General features: G+C 45.1%; 2 protein-coding genes across 2 annotated transcripts; both read right to left on the bottom strand.

Annotated features, from left to right (window-relative positions):
• Positions 1-2,949: 2,949 nt before the first annotated feature.
• On the bottom strand, positions 2,950-5,572 carry LOC125726630 (nicotinamide/nicotinic acid mononucleotide adenylyltransferase 1-like). The gene is made up of 5 exons (XM_049002959.1): positions 5,510-5,572; positions 4,463-4,571; positions 4,027-4,210; positions 3,681-3,916; positions 2,950-3,365 (listed from the first exon to the last, which is right to left on the bottom strand). The coding sequence occupies exons 1-5, from the start codon at positions 5,570-5,572 to the stop codon at positions 2,950-2,952; spliced, it is 1,008 nt and encodes a 335-aa protein (XP_048858916.1).
• Positions 5,573-9,220: 3,648 nt separating this feature from the next.
• On the bottom strand, positions 9,221-11,843 carry LOC125726629 (nicotinamide/nicotinic acid mononucleotide adenylyltransferase 1-like). Its single transcript, XM_049002958.1, has 5 exons — positions 11,781-11,843; positions 10,734-10,842; positions 10,298-10,481; positions 9,952-10,187; positions 9,221-9,636 (listed from the first exon to the last, which is right to left on the bottom strand). The coding sequence occupies exons 1-5, from the start codon at positions 11,841-11,843 to the stop codon at positions 9,221-9,223; spliced, it is 1,008 nt and encodes a 335-aa protein (XP_048858915.1).
• Between the last annotated feature and the right edge of the window lie 2,109 nt (positions 11,844-13,952).

Genomic DNA, 13,952 nt, shown 5'->3' with positions numbered 1-13,952 from the left:
ACTTCACTGGCCTGCACAGAGCCCTGACCTCAACCGGATAGAACACCTTTGGGATGAATTAGAGCAGAGACTGTGAGCCTGGCCTTCTCGTCCAACATGAGTGCCTGACCTCACAAATGCTCTCCTGGAAGAGCGGTCAAAAATTCCCACAAACACACTCCTACACCTTGTGGACAGCCTTTCCAGAAGGGGTGAAGCTGTTATAGCTGCAAAGGGTGGGTCAACTCCATGTTAAAGCCTTTGTATTAAGAATGGGATGTCATGCCATGACAAAAGTTCATGTGTGTCCCAGTACTTTTGACAATAAAGTGTATATTGACATACCTGTATTTTAATTTATGCACTAGTGAAAAAAAATAATAATTTAAGCAGTGAAAAAACCATCAGCTTGCTGTCTACAAACAACTTCAAGGGTCCAGCACCAAGCACTTAAGCCTCAACATAAAACTTATTACATAGTGTGTAAACTTGTTGATTAAAGCCTTTATATACATAGAATGCCTTCAACATCTACTGACTGGGGACAGTTGTTCAAGTCAATACTCAAGTCATTTAGGATTGTAAAACAGTCTTTATTAAGAGCAATATGGGAATCCCCAAGAAATAATAATTATTGATAATTTATTGATCCCCGTGGAGAAATTGTCTTCATGCCTCCCTCGACTTGCTCTTTGTAGATTGTGATATAAAATTCTTGATTATGCTAATCCGTAATCAATAATGGAATATAGATGATTATGCAAAATGAATTACCTAATCAGTAGTTAACAATTGAGTTTATAATGTGTTGTTGATTTACACATAGTGGTTGAAACAATGTAATTTACTTGTCATTAATTGAACGTATCAAACAATAATGCAAATCTACTTAAGTAAGAAATTTCTATTTTCTATAGAGGAATTAACATGTTTGCCATATATTGCTTGTTCAGCAAGAGGTCCAGGTCAAAGCAAAGGCATGACCTGAGAAGTAAGCTGTTGCAGAAGGTATTATAAAATGCATGCATGGTATTGGATAATATCAAATGTAGAAAAAGAGAACAACGAGTCCTAGAATGATATAGCAAAAGGAAAAGTCCCAAATAGATAGACTTGTTCTAAGCTGATAGGTGGACCTTGAAAAAGTAGAAGGAACTGGTACCTCCAAATGGTCTAGCTTTCCTTTTGCTGCCTGGACCTTGAAAGGCAGACGTAACTGGAACGTCCAGATATCCGACTTGTCCTTGATTTGTCAGATGACTGCCGCATTTTAGGCCATAAAAGATGTATGCATTTGTTGCTCGGGGAGCAGAACACGAGACGCATGATTGCTGGGAGTCTGTTCCCTTTGAGCTCATCGAATAATAAAATTCTGTCAAACACTTAAGCATCGGACTTCGAGAAATTTCTTCCACAAGATCTAGTAAGTTGTCTGCGAAGGGCAGCCACCTGTAGCGGCACCCGGGGAGCTGGGGGTTAAGGGCCTAGCTCAAGGACCCACAGACATGCTGAGGCTGGGTTTGAACCGGTGACCTTGTGATTATAGGCACACAGGATTAGCCCACTGAACGACACGCTGCCTCCCCTTCCCAAATGGGAATATAGAAATGGCAAGATGACGAGGCTAATTTTATGATTTTAATCATATTTCATCATTGAAAGATATGCCATATCACAAAATAAACTAACAGGAAATTTGAAGAAGGCATGTGATGAAAATTAGAGAATGGTTAAGAAGCTTTTGTAGATAAAGCCTACAAATGAATTCTGTCACTTATTTACTTCTTGAAAAAATGAAAAGACAATCTTTATTCTTTAAACTTGACTATTAAAGCCTTTATTTACTTAGAATGCATTCAACATCTACTGACTGGGGACATTTGTTCAAGTCAGTTAGGTTCCCCGCGTGTTTCTGCAGAGAAGCCAATACAATGCCAGCATTCCTCTGCTCACTCTCAGCAGTGTAGAGCCGCCGATCCTGGGTGTAGCTCAGCACCGAGTCGAGCAGCAGGTACCGGACACGTTGTCAGTCACCCACTCGCACAACATGTGGACGTTGCGGCAGTGTGGCCAGAGGAGGTCGGAGCCACCAGTCTGTAGCTGCTGATGATCTCCACGGTGTCCTGGGGCTTCCACAGCCCAGGCTCCCCGAAAGAGTCCAGCACGTCAGCGTCAAACAGCAGCGTCAACCGCGGCTCGTCTGGGGAGGCAGCAGAATCATCAGCATTAAAGGATGCAGTTTACAGATCCATCTATCCATCATCTACCGCTTTTCCAGGTCGGGTCGCGGGAGCAGCAGTCTAAGCAGGGAAACCCAGACTTCCCTCTCCCAGCTGAAGTCAGCAGCACCCCCATCCCCACCATAAACAGTGTTGATGCTGCACCGCTTTCCCGCCCTGAGCCGCCGGACCAGAATCTCCTCGGAGCCGTCCAGAAGTCGTTCTCCATGGCCTCGCCAAACTCCTCCCATAGCCGAGTTATTGCCACAGCGACCGCCGAAGCCGCGTCCCGCTCGGCCCGCTGGTAATCATCAGCTGCCTCCGGAGTCCCACAGGCCAGAAAGGCCCAATAGGACTCCTTCTTCAGCTTGACAGCATCTCTGACCACCGGTGTCCACCAAATTCCATCTTTACAAACCACTAATCCCCACCGTAAAGTCATGGTATCGGTGGGGGGGGGGGGGGTCCTATTTCAGGCAGCAGAGGGTGCAAAGAGGAGCATATCCAGGATGGGATACCAGTCCCAGGCCAGGATAAGTGGGCTGAAGATGGATAGAAGGAAACAAGGGGACTGTGCAAGGGGAAGTTTTGATTGATACCTGTTTTTTGAGGTGGCCCCTTGGGTGCAATCTCTGCCTCCTCAAGCTTCCTCCTCTTGGTGATGCATTAAGGGGATTCCAAACCAATGGGAAGATGGAAATGGCAAGTTGACGAGGCTACAGGAGGGCAGAGTGGCAGAGGGGGGTTGTGCTTACTCCTGCGTTCTTGCACATTTCTGGAGAGGAGCCAGCACAACCCCTTCGTTCCTCTGCTCACTCTCCGCATTGTACAGCTGCCGCTCCTGAATGTAGCCGAGCACCGGGTCGGGCAGAAGGTAGCGGACACTGTGGCCACACCGCAGCCCGTGGCGGATGCGAGTGGCCGACACATCGTTGGCCACCCACTCCTGCACCACGTGGATGTTGCTGCGGTGTGGCAAGAGGAGGTCGGAGCCCTGTATGAAGGCTTCCGCATCCGATCCGCCGCGGGTGATGCACACCAGTCCAAATGTGCTGGCAATCTCCTCGATGTGCTGAGGCTTCCACAGCCCCGGCACACCGAATGATTCCAGCACATCAGCACCGCAGAGTAGCATCACGCGCGGCTCACCTGAGGAGGCAGCGGAAACATCAGTATTAAATGATGCAGTTCACAGATCCCCAGGGGGAAATCAGGTTACTGAACTGAGTGTGACAGCAAAAGAATGAAGATTCACACCCAGCTACTACATTTATGGGCAGGAAAAGCAAACAAGAATCCACATTCCATCTTTGCAAACCATTAATCCCCACCCTAAAGTCATGGTATGGGTGGGGGGACCAATTTCAGGCAGCAGAGGGTGCAAAGAAGAGCATATCCAGGATGGGATACCAGTCCCAGGCCAGGATAAGTGGGTAGAAGATGGATAGAAGGATGGATGGATGTTGTATGTCTATTCAAGTGTTCCGATAATTTCAACACCATCGAGGGGAGCGGCATAATGCAGTAAGAAGGCAAAGGGACTGTGTAAGGGGAAGCTCCAATTATTACCTGTTTTTTTAGGTGCAATATCAGGCTCTTCGAGCTTCCTCCTCTTGGTGGCACTGCTGGCATCCATGCGTTTTCTTTTCCTGCCAGGTTTTGCAGTGCCTACCACATCAGTGTCCGGTTCCTGGGAGAGCAGTTCCTGTTGTTGATGCCTGGGAGCAGATGTTAAAGATTAGTTCAGCCAACAGTGGGTGTAGCGGTCAAAGGAAAAGACTCATAGCTGAAAGTTGGGGTCCTTCTTTCACCCTTAGGGCGAGCTCACCGTAGCACTTTGACTGTCTCTTGCCAGTCGGCCTGCCTGCTCTCCCAGCTGTCCACCTCAATCCAGCTGGAGCTCTCTACCGCCAGCTTGGCCATTTCCACCCGATGGCTGGCCTCGATCAGGCCTATCTTCTTGTAGCCATCGCCCACTGGTGACAGGATCCCCTTCACCACTTCATACCGTCCTGTGGAAGCCAAGCACAGCACAGGTGTCCTATGTTGAGTGCGGTTCATGCTTTTTAACAAAGTAAGTTTCACATTTAAACTTCGATGAGCTAAAAGTTAATACAGCGCTATGAACCAGTAAAGAGGCTGGGTATGTCATACTTAATGTTCCCATTAAAAATGGCAACTTTTTACATGAAACCGGGCCGGCACATGCATTTTGTCAGCAGCCTATGACAGGCCAGTGTGCCGTGTATGAAGGCTAGCAGTACCCGTGTCCTCCAGGTGATCTCTTGCCAGTTCAAACATGCGCAGGTGCATATTTGTCACTGGGTTGAAAGACCCACAAGACAGCAGCACCACCTTTGATTTCTTCGGTACCTGCAGAAAATGAAATGGGAAACATTAGAGAATGACACTAATGTGCATGTAGTCACATGCAGGTTTCTGAATGGGCAGAAGGACAGGGTCCAATGACGGCACCAGACTAGAAAATCAGTAGCAAAGCGCAATGACTTATTCCAAACTACCACTTATGTCAATAATCTTCCATCCAGCTGTGTGACATAGATAGATATTATACTAAGCATTACTGTATGTAGCATAGTCTATTCATATTGTGGTTGTTTTCTTTCTACAGATTTCTATTTAGATTTTATCTAGACTATTTTATTTTATATTGTTCTTGTGTCTTTGTGTTGTGGCAGTCTGCATAAGCACTTTCCTCCGGGATCAATAAAGTTTTCTGATTCTAGTGACATTCCAACTATCAACCTAAGGTCTTAACCCACTGAAAGATACACCAAAACAAGCAGGATGCTTCAGCTTCTTACTCTAGGTTCTTAGTTTTATAATAGTATTTCAGTACTTAATCCAGCAATAATCTGTAACACTGCTTTGAATATTTCCCTCAACAGAATTCTGAAAGTGATTTCCATGACAGAAATCTGTTTATAGATAAGGATATAACGCACCATACTACTGACCAACTTTAAGTTATGCATTTCAGTTGCGATCCAAATTACGGCACGAGCGTCATTTTTGTGATTTTCAAAGTGACTGCTTATCCTAATTCGCAGTTATCATGAACATGAATAGAACAGACGTAGTTTAATCGCATATTTCAGTGAAAGCTATCCCACATCACAAAATAAATGGTCTAACGCTTTACTACCAGTACATCAATCAAAGCAGAAGATAATAGGTCTTGTTCGCTTTTTGCCCAAACGGGATACAAGCCCGAACGAACCGATCATCTCCAGTTGTAATCAACACATGTTCAGCCCTCCGTATACTTAAGCACTCGTGGCCCAAAGTACCTCATCAAAGGTCCGCGCAGTGCGTGTGCGCTTAGCGCTAGCGATGGGACGTTTCCGAGACATTGGCCGTTATGATGTGACTGACGATACTGGAAGCTTTGAACCCGTGCGCGCAAATTTGAACCCAGCTGCGGTAAACCACGCCCACAGTTGTGTGACGAAATCTGAACTGTGTCTGCCGACGAATCAAAATGAATCTTACTTTAAATGGAAATATGTATAGCAGATAATAAATGCGCAAGCGCACATATTGGAATACTTTGCCGAAAGCCAATACACCTCATGCAACGTTTTGGAATTCTAAAGTGCAAAGCATTTATTGGACATTTGCATTGTAACACTGGAAATGGGATGCTTCCGAGACATCGAAGCTTGGACCGCCCCCATTAAGTACTTTTTCGAAGCTCGTATGGACACCAATTGCCATGTGACTGTGACCTTGGAAGCTACGAAGTTTTAGAACGCATGTACAGTTGTGTGACGAAATCTTATCTTTGTCTGCCGACGAATCAAAAAGAACATTACTTTAAATGGAAATATGTATTATGGTGTGAGGTTGCTTTTCTAGGGTTGGGCTTGGCTCCTTAGTGCCAGTGAAAGGAACTCCTAATGCTGCAGCATTCAAAGCCATTTTGTACAATTTCATGCTCCCAACGTTGTGGGAACAGTTTGGGGATGGCCCCTTCCTTTTCCTACATGACTGTACACCAATGCACAAAGCAAGGTCCATAAGCACGTGGATGAGCAAGTCTGGTGTGGAGGAACTTCACTGGCCTGCACAGAGCCCTGACCTCAACCGGATAGAACACCTTTGGGATGAATTAGAGCAGAGACTGTGAGCCTGGCCTTCTCGTCCAACATGAGTGCCTGACCTCACAAATGCTCTCCTGGAAGAGCGGTCAAAAATTCCCACAAACACACTCCTACACCTTGTGGACAGCCTTTCCAGAAGGGGTGAAGCTGTTATAGCTGCAAAGGGTGGGTCAACTCCATGTTAAAGCCTTTGTATTAAGAATGGGATGTCATGCCATGACAAAAGTTCATGTGTGTCCCAGTACTTTTGACAATAAAGTGTATATTGACATACCTGTATTTTAATTTATGCACTAGTGAAAAAAAATAATAATTTAAGCAGTGAAAAAACCATCAGCTTGCTGTCTACAAACAACTTCAAGGGTCCAGCACCAAGCACTTAAGCCTCAACATAAAACTTATTACATAGTGTGTAAACTTGTTGATTAAAGCCTTTATATACATAGAATGCCTTCAACATCTACTGACTGGGGACAGTTGTTCAAGTCAATACTCAAGTCATTTAGGATTGTAAAACAGTCTTTATTAAGAGCAATATGGGAATCCCCAAGAAATAATAATTATTGATAATTTATTGATCCCCGTGGAGAAATTGTCTTCATGCCTCCCTCGACTTGCTCTTTGTAGATTGTGATATAAAATTCTTGATTATGCTAATCCGTAATCAATAATGGAATATAGATGATTATGCAAAATGAATTACCTAATCAGTAGTTAACAATTGAGTTTATAATGTGTTGTTGATTTACACATAGTGGTTGAAACAATGTAATTTACTTGTCATTAATTGAACGTATCAAACAATAATGCAAATCTACTTAAGTAAGAAATTTCTATTTTCTATAGAGGAATTAACATGTTTGCCATATATTGCTTGTTCAGCAAGAGGTCCAGGTCAAAGCAAAGGCATGACCTGAGAAGTAAGCTGTTGCAGAAGGTATTATAAAATGCATGCATGGTATTGGATAATATCAAATGTAGAAAAAGAGAACAACGAGTCCTAGAATGATATAGCAAAAGGAAAAGTCCCAAATAGATAGACTTGTTCTAAGCTGATAGGTGGACCTTGAAAAAGTAGAAGGAACTGGTACCTCCAAATGGTCTAGCTTTCCTTTTGCTGCCTGGACCTTGAAAGGCAGACGTAACTGGAACGTCCAGATATCCGACTTGTCCTTGATTTGTCAGATGACTGCCGCATTTTAGGCCATAAAAGATGTATGCATTTGTTGCTCGGGGAGCAGAACACGAGACGCATGATTGCTGGGAGTCTGTTCCCTTTGAGCTCATCGAATAATAAAATTCTGTCAAACACTTAAGCATCGGACTTCGAGAAATTTCTTCCACAAGATCTAGTAAGTTGTCTGCGAAGGGCAGCCACCTGTAGCGGCACCCGGGGAGCTGGGGGTTAAGGGCCTAGCTCAAGGACCCACAGACATGCTGAGGCTGGGTTTGAACCGGTGACCTTGTGATTATAGGCACACAGGATTAGCCCACTGAACGACACGCTGCCTCCCCTTCCCAAATGGGAATATAGAAATGGCAAGATGACGAGGCTAATTTTATGATTTTAATCATATTTCATCATTGAAAGATATGCCATATCACAAAATAAACTAACAGGAAATTTGAAGAAGGCATGTGATGAAAATTAGAGAATGGTTAAGAAGCTTTTGTAGATAAAGCCTACAAATGAATTCTGTCACTTATTTACTTCTTGAAAAAATGAAAAGACAATCTTTATTCTTTAAACTTGACTATTAAAGCCTTTATTTACTTAGAATGCATTCAACATCTACTGACTGGGGACATTTGTTCAAGTCAGTTAGGTTCCCCGCGTGTTTCTGCAGAGAAGCCAATACAATGCCAGCATTCCTCTGCTCACTCTCAGCAGTGTAGAGCCGCCGATCCTGGGTGTAGCTCAGCACCGAGTCGAGCAGCAGGTACCGGACACGTTGTCAGTCACCCACTCGCACAACATGTGGACGTTGCGGCAGTGTGGCCAGAGGAGGTCGGAGCCACCAGTCTGTAGCTGCTGATGATCTCCACGGTGTCCTGGGGCTTCCACAGCCCAGGCTCCCCGAAAGAGTCCAGCACGTCAGCGTCAAACAGCAGCGTCAACCGCGGCTCGTCTGGGGAGGCAGCAGAATCATCAGCATTAAAGGATGCAGTTTACAGATCCATCTATCCATCATCTACCGCTTTTCCAGGTCGGGTCGCGGGAGCAGCAGTCTAAGCAGGGAAACCCAGACTTCCCTCTCCCAGCTGAAGTCAGCAGCACCCCCATCCCCACCATAAACAGTGTTGATGCTGCACCGCTTTCCCGCCCTGAGCCGCCGGACCAGAATCTCCTCGGAGCCGTCCAGAAGTCGTTCTCCATGGCCTCGCCAAACTCCTCCCATAGCCGAGTTATTGCCACAGCGACCGCCGAAGCCGCGTCCCGCTCGGCCCGCTGGTAATCATCAGCTGCCTCCGGAGTCCCACAGGCCAGAAAGGCCCAATAGGACTCCTTCTTCAGCTTGACAGCATCTCTGACCACCGGTGTCCACCAAATTCCATCTTTACAAACCACTAATCCCCACCGTAAAGTCATGGTATCGGTGGGGGGGGGGGGGTCCTATTTCAGGCAGCAGAGGGTGCAAAGAGGAGCATATCCAGGATGGGATACCAGTCCCAGGCCAGGATAAGTGGGCTGAAGATGGATAGAAGGAAACAAGGGGACTGTGCAAGGGGAAGTTTTGATTGATACCTGTTTTTTGAGGTGGCCCCTTGGGTGCAATCTCTGCCTCCTCAAGCTTCCTCCTCTTGGTGATGCATTAAGGGGATTCCAAACCAATGGGAAGATGGAAATGGCAAGTTGACGAGGCTACAGGAGGGCAGAGTGGCAGAGGGGGGTTGTGCTTACTCCTGCGTTCTTGCACATTTCTGGAGAGGAGCCAGCACAACCCCTTCGTTCCTCTGCTCACTCTCCGCATTGTACAGCTGCCGCTCCTGAATGTAGCCGAGCACCGGGTCGGGCAGAAGGTAGCGGACACTGTGGCCACACCGCAGCCCGTGGCGGATGCGAGTGGCCGACACATCGTTGGCCACCCACTCCTGCACCACGTGGATGTTGCTGCGGTGTGGCAAGAGGAGGTCGGAGCCCTGTATGAAGGCTTCCGCATCCGATCCGCCGCGGGTGATGCACACCAGTCCAAATGTGCTGGCAATCTCCTCGATGTGCTGAGGCTTCCACAGCCCCGGCACACCGAATGATTCCAGCACATCAGCACCGCAGAGTAGCATCACGCGCGGCTCACCTGAGGAGGCAGCGGAAACATCAGTATTAAATGATGCAGTTCACAGATCCCCAGGGGGAAATCAGGTTACTGAACTGAGTGTGACAGCAAAAGAATGAAGATTCACACCCAGCTACTACATTTATGGGCAGGAAAAGCAAACAAGAATCCACATTCCATCTTTGCAAACCATTAATCCCCACCCTAAAGTCATGGTATGGGTGGGGGGACCAATTTCAGGCAGCAGAGGGTGCAAAGAAGAGCATATCCAGGATGGGATACCAGTCCCAGGCCAGGATAAGTGGGTAGAAGATGGATAGAAGGATGGATGGATGTTGTATGTCTATTCAAGTGTTCCGATAATTTCAACACCATCGAGGGGAGCGGCATAATGCAGTAAGAAGGCAAAGGGACTGTGTAAGGGGAAGCTCCAATTATTACCTGTTTTTTTAGGTGCAATATCAGGCTCTTCGAGCTTCCTCCTCTTGGTGGCACTGCTGGCATCCATGCGTTTTCTTTTCCTGCCAGGTTTTGCAGTGCCTACCACATCAGTGTCCGGTTCCTGGGAGAGCAGTTCCTGTTGTTGATGCCTGGGAGCAGATGTTAAAGATTAGTTCAGCCAACAGTGGGTGTAGCGGTCAAAGGAAAAGACTCATAGCTGAAAGTTGGGGTCCTTCTTTCACCCTTAGGGCGAGCTCACCGTAGCACTTTGACTGTCTCTTGCCAGTCGGCCTGCCTGCTCTCCCAGCTGTCCACCTCAATCCAGCTGGAGCTCTCTACCGCCAGCTTGGCCATTTCCACCCGATGGCTGGCCTCGATCAGGCCTATCTTCTTGTAGCCATCGCCCACTGGTGACAGGATCCCCTTCACCACTTCATACCGTCCTGTGGAAGCCAAGCACAGCACAGGTGTCCTATGTTGAGTGCGGTTCATGCTTTTTAACAAAGTAAGTTTCACATTTAAACTTCGATGAGCTAAAAGTTAATACAGCGCTATGAACCAGTAAAGAGGCTGGGTATGTCATACTTAATGTTCCCATTAAAAATGGCAACTTTTTACATGAAACCGGGCCGGCACATGCATTTTGTCAGCAGCCTATGACAGGCCAGTGTGCCGTGTATGAAGGCTAGCAGTACCCGTGTCCTCCAGGTGATCTCTTGCCAGTTCAAACATGCGCAGGTGCATATTTGTCACTGGGTTGAAAGACCCACAAGACAGCAGCACCACCTTTGATTTCTTCGGTACCTGCAGAAAATGAAATGGGAAACATTAGAGAATGACACTAATGTGCATGTAGTCACATGCAGGTTTCTGAATGGGCAGAAGGACAGGGTCCAATGACGGCACCAGACTGCTACTGATTTTCTAAAGCGCAATGACTTATTCCAAACTACCACTTATGTCAATAATCTTCCATCCAGCTGTGTGACATAGATAGATATTATACTAAGCATTACTGTATGTAGCATAGTCTATTCATATTGTGGTTGTTTTCTTTCTACAGATTTCTATTTAGATTTTATCTAGACTATTTTATTTTATATTGTTCTTGTGTCTTTGTGTTGTGGCAGTCTGCATAAGCACTTTCCTCCGGGATCAATAAAGTTTTCTGATTCTAGTGACATTCCAACTATCAACCTAAGGTCTTAACCCACTGAAAGATACACCAAAACAAGCAGGATGCTTCAGCTTCTTACTCTAGGTTCTTAGTTTTATAATAGTATTTCAGTACTTAATCCAGCAATAATCTGTAACACTGCTTTGAATATTTCCCTCAACAGAATTCTGAAAGTGATTTCCATGACAGAAATCTGTTTATAGATAAGGATATAACGCACCATACTACTGACCAACTTTAAGTTATGCATTTCAGTTGCGATCCAAATTACGGCACGAGCGTCATTTTTGTGATTTTCAAAGTGACTGCTTATCCTAATTCGCAGTTATCATGAACATGAATAGAACAGACGTAGTTTAATCGCATATTTCAGTGAAAGCTATCCCACATCACAAAATAAATGGTCTAACGCTTTACTACCAGTACATCAATCAAAGCAGAAGATAATAGGTCTTGTTCGCTTTTTGCCCAAACGGGATACAAGCCCGAACGAACCGATCATCTCCAGTTGTAATCAACACATGTTCAGCCCTCCGTATACTTAAGCACTCGTGGCCCAAAGTACCTCATCAAAGGTCCGCGCAGTGCGTGTGCGCTTAGCGCTAGCGATGGGACGTTTCCGAGACATTGGCCGTTATGATGTGACTGACGATACTGGAAGCTTTGAACCCGTGCGCGCAAATTTGAACCCAGCTGCGGTAAACCACGCCCACAGTTGTGTGACGAAATCTGAACTGTGTCTGCCGACGAATCAAAATGAATCTTACTTTAAATGGAAATATGTATAGCAGATAATAAATGCGCAAGCGCACATATTGGAATACTTTGCCGAAAGCCAATACACCTCATGCAACGTTTTGGAATTCTAAAGTGCAAAGCATTTATTGGACATTTGCATTGTAACACTGGAAATGGGATGCTTCCGAGACATCGAAGCTTGGACCGCCCCCATTAAGTACTTTTTCGAAGCTCGTATGGACACCAATTGCCATGTGACTGTGACCTTGGAAGCTACGAAGTTTTAGAACGCATGTACAGTTGTGTGACGAAATCTTATCTTTGTCTGCCGACGAATCAAAAAGAACATTACTTTAAATGGAAATATGTATTATGGTGTGAGGTTGCTTTTCTAGGGTTGGGCTTGGCTCCTTAGTGCCAGTGAAAGGAACTCCTAATGCTGCAGCATTCAAAGCCATTTTGTACAATTTCATGCTCCCAACGTTGTGGGAACAGTTTGGGGATGGCCCCTTCCTTTTCCTACATGACTGTACACCAATGCACAAAGCAAGGTCCATAAGCACGTGGATGAGCAAGTCTGGTGTGGAGGAACTTCACTGGCCTGCACAGAGCCCTGACCTCAACCGGATAGAACACCTTTGGGATGAATTAGAGCAGAGACTGTGAGCCTGGCCTTCTCGTCCAACATGAGTGCCTGACCTCACAAATGCTCTCCTGGAAGAGCGGTCAAAAATTCCCACAAACACACTCCTACACCTTGTGGACAGCCTTTCCAGAAGGGGTGAAGCTGTTATAGCTGCAAAGGGTGGGTCAACTCCATGTTAAAGCCTTTGTATTAAGAATGGGATGTCATGCCATGACAAAAGTTCATGTGTGTCCCAGTACTTTTGACAATAAAGTGTATATTGACATACCTGTATTTTAATTTATGCACTAGTGAAAAAAAATAATAATTTAAGCAGTGAAAAAACCATCAGCTTGCTGTCTACAAAAAACTTCAAGGGTCCAGCACCAAGCACTTAAGCCTCAACATAAAACTTATTACATAGTGTGTAAACTTGTTGATTAAAGCCTTTATATACATAGAATGCCTTCAACATCTACTGACTGGGGACAGTTGTTCAAGTCAATACTCAAGTCATTTAGGATTGTAAAACAGTCTTTATTAAGAGCAATATGGGAATCCCCAAGAAATAATAATTATTGATAATTTATTGATCCCCGTGGAGAAATTGTCTTCATGCCTCCCTCGACTTGCTCTTTGTAGATTGTGATATAAAATTCTTGATTATGCTAATCCGTAATCAATAATGGAATATAGATGATTATGCAAAATGAATTACCTAATCAGTAGTTAACAATTGAGTTTATAATGTGTTGTTGATTTACACATAGTGGTTGAAACAATGTAATTTACTTGTCATTAATTGAACGTATCAAACAATAATGCAAATCTACTTAAGTAAGAAATTTCTATTTTCTATAGAGGAATTAACATGTTTGCCATATATTGCTTGTTCAGCAAGAGGTCCAGGTCAAAGCAAAGGCATGACCTGAGAAGTAAGCTGTTGCAGAAGGTATTATGAAATGCATGCATGGTATTGGATAATATCAAATGTAGAAAAAGAGAACAACGAGTCCTAGAATGATATAGCAAAAGGAAAAGTCCCAAATAGATAGACTTGTTCTAAGCTGATAGGTGGACCTTGAAAAAGTAGAAGGAACTGGTACCTCCAAATGGTCTAGCTTTCCTTTTGCTGCCTGGACCTTGAAAGGCAGACGTAACTGGAACGTCCAGATATCCGACTTGTCCTTGATTTGTCAGATGACTGCCGCATTTTAGGCCATAAAAGATGTATGCATTTGTTGCTCGGGGAGCAGAACACGAGACGCATGATTGCTGGGAGTCTGTTCCCTTTGAGCTCATCGAATAATAAAATTCTGTCAAACACTTAAGCATCGGACTTCGAGAAATTTCTTCCACAAGATCTAGTAAGTT

The sequence above is a fragment of the Brienomyrus brachyistius genome, unplaced genomic scaffold, assembly GCF_023856365.1.
Source record: "Brienomyrus brachyistius isolate T26 unplaced genomic scaffold, BBRACH_0.4 scaffold74, whole genome shotgun sequence".
NCBI classification, from domain to species: Eukaryota; Metazoa; Chordata; class Actinopteri; order Osteoglossiformes; family Mormyridae; genus Brienomyrus; species Brienomyrus brachyistius.
The sequence above is the reverse complement of the archived record's forward strand: the minus strand, read 5'-3'. Positions and strand labels throughout refer to the sequence as shown.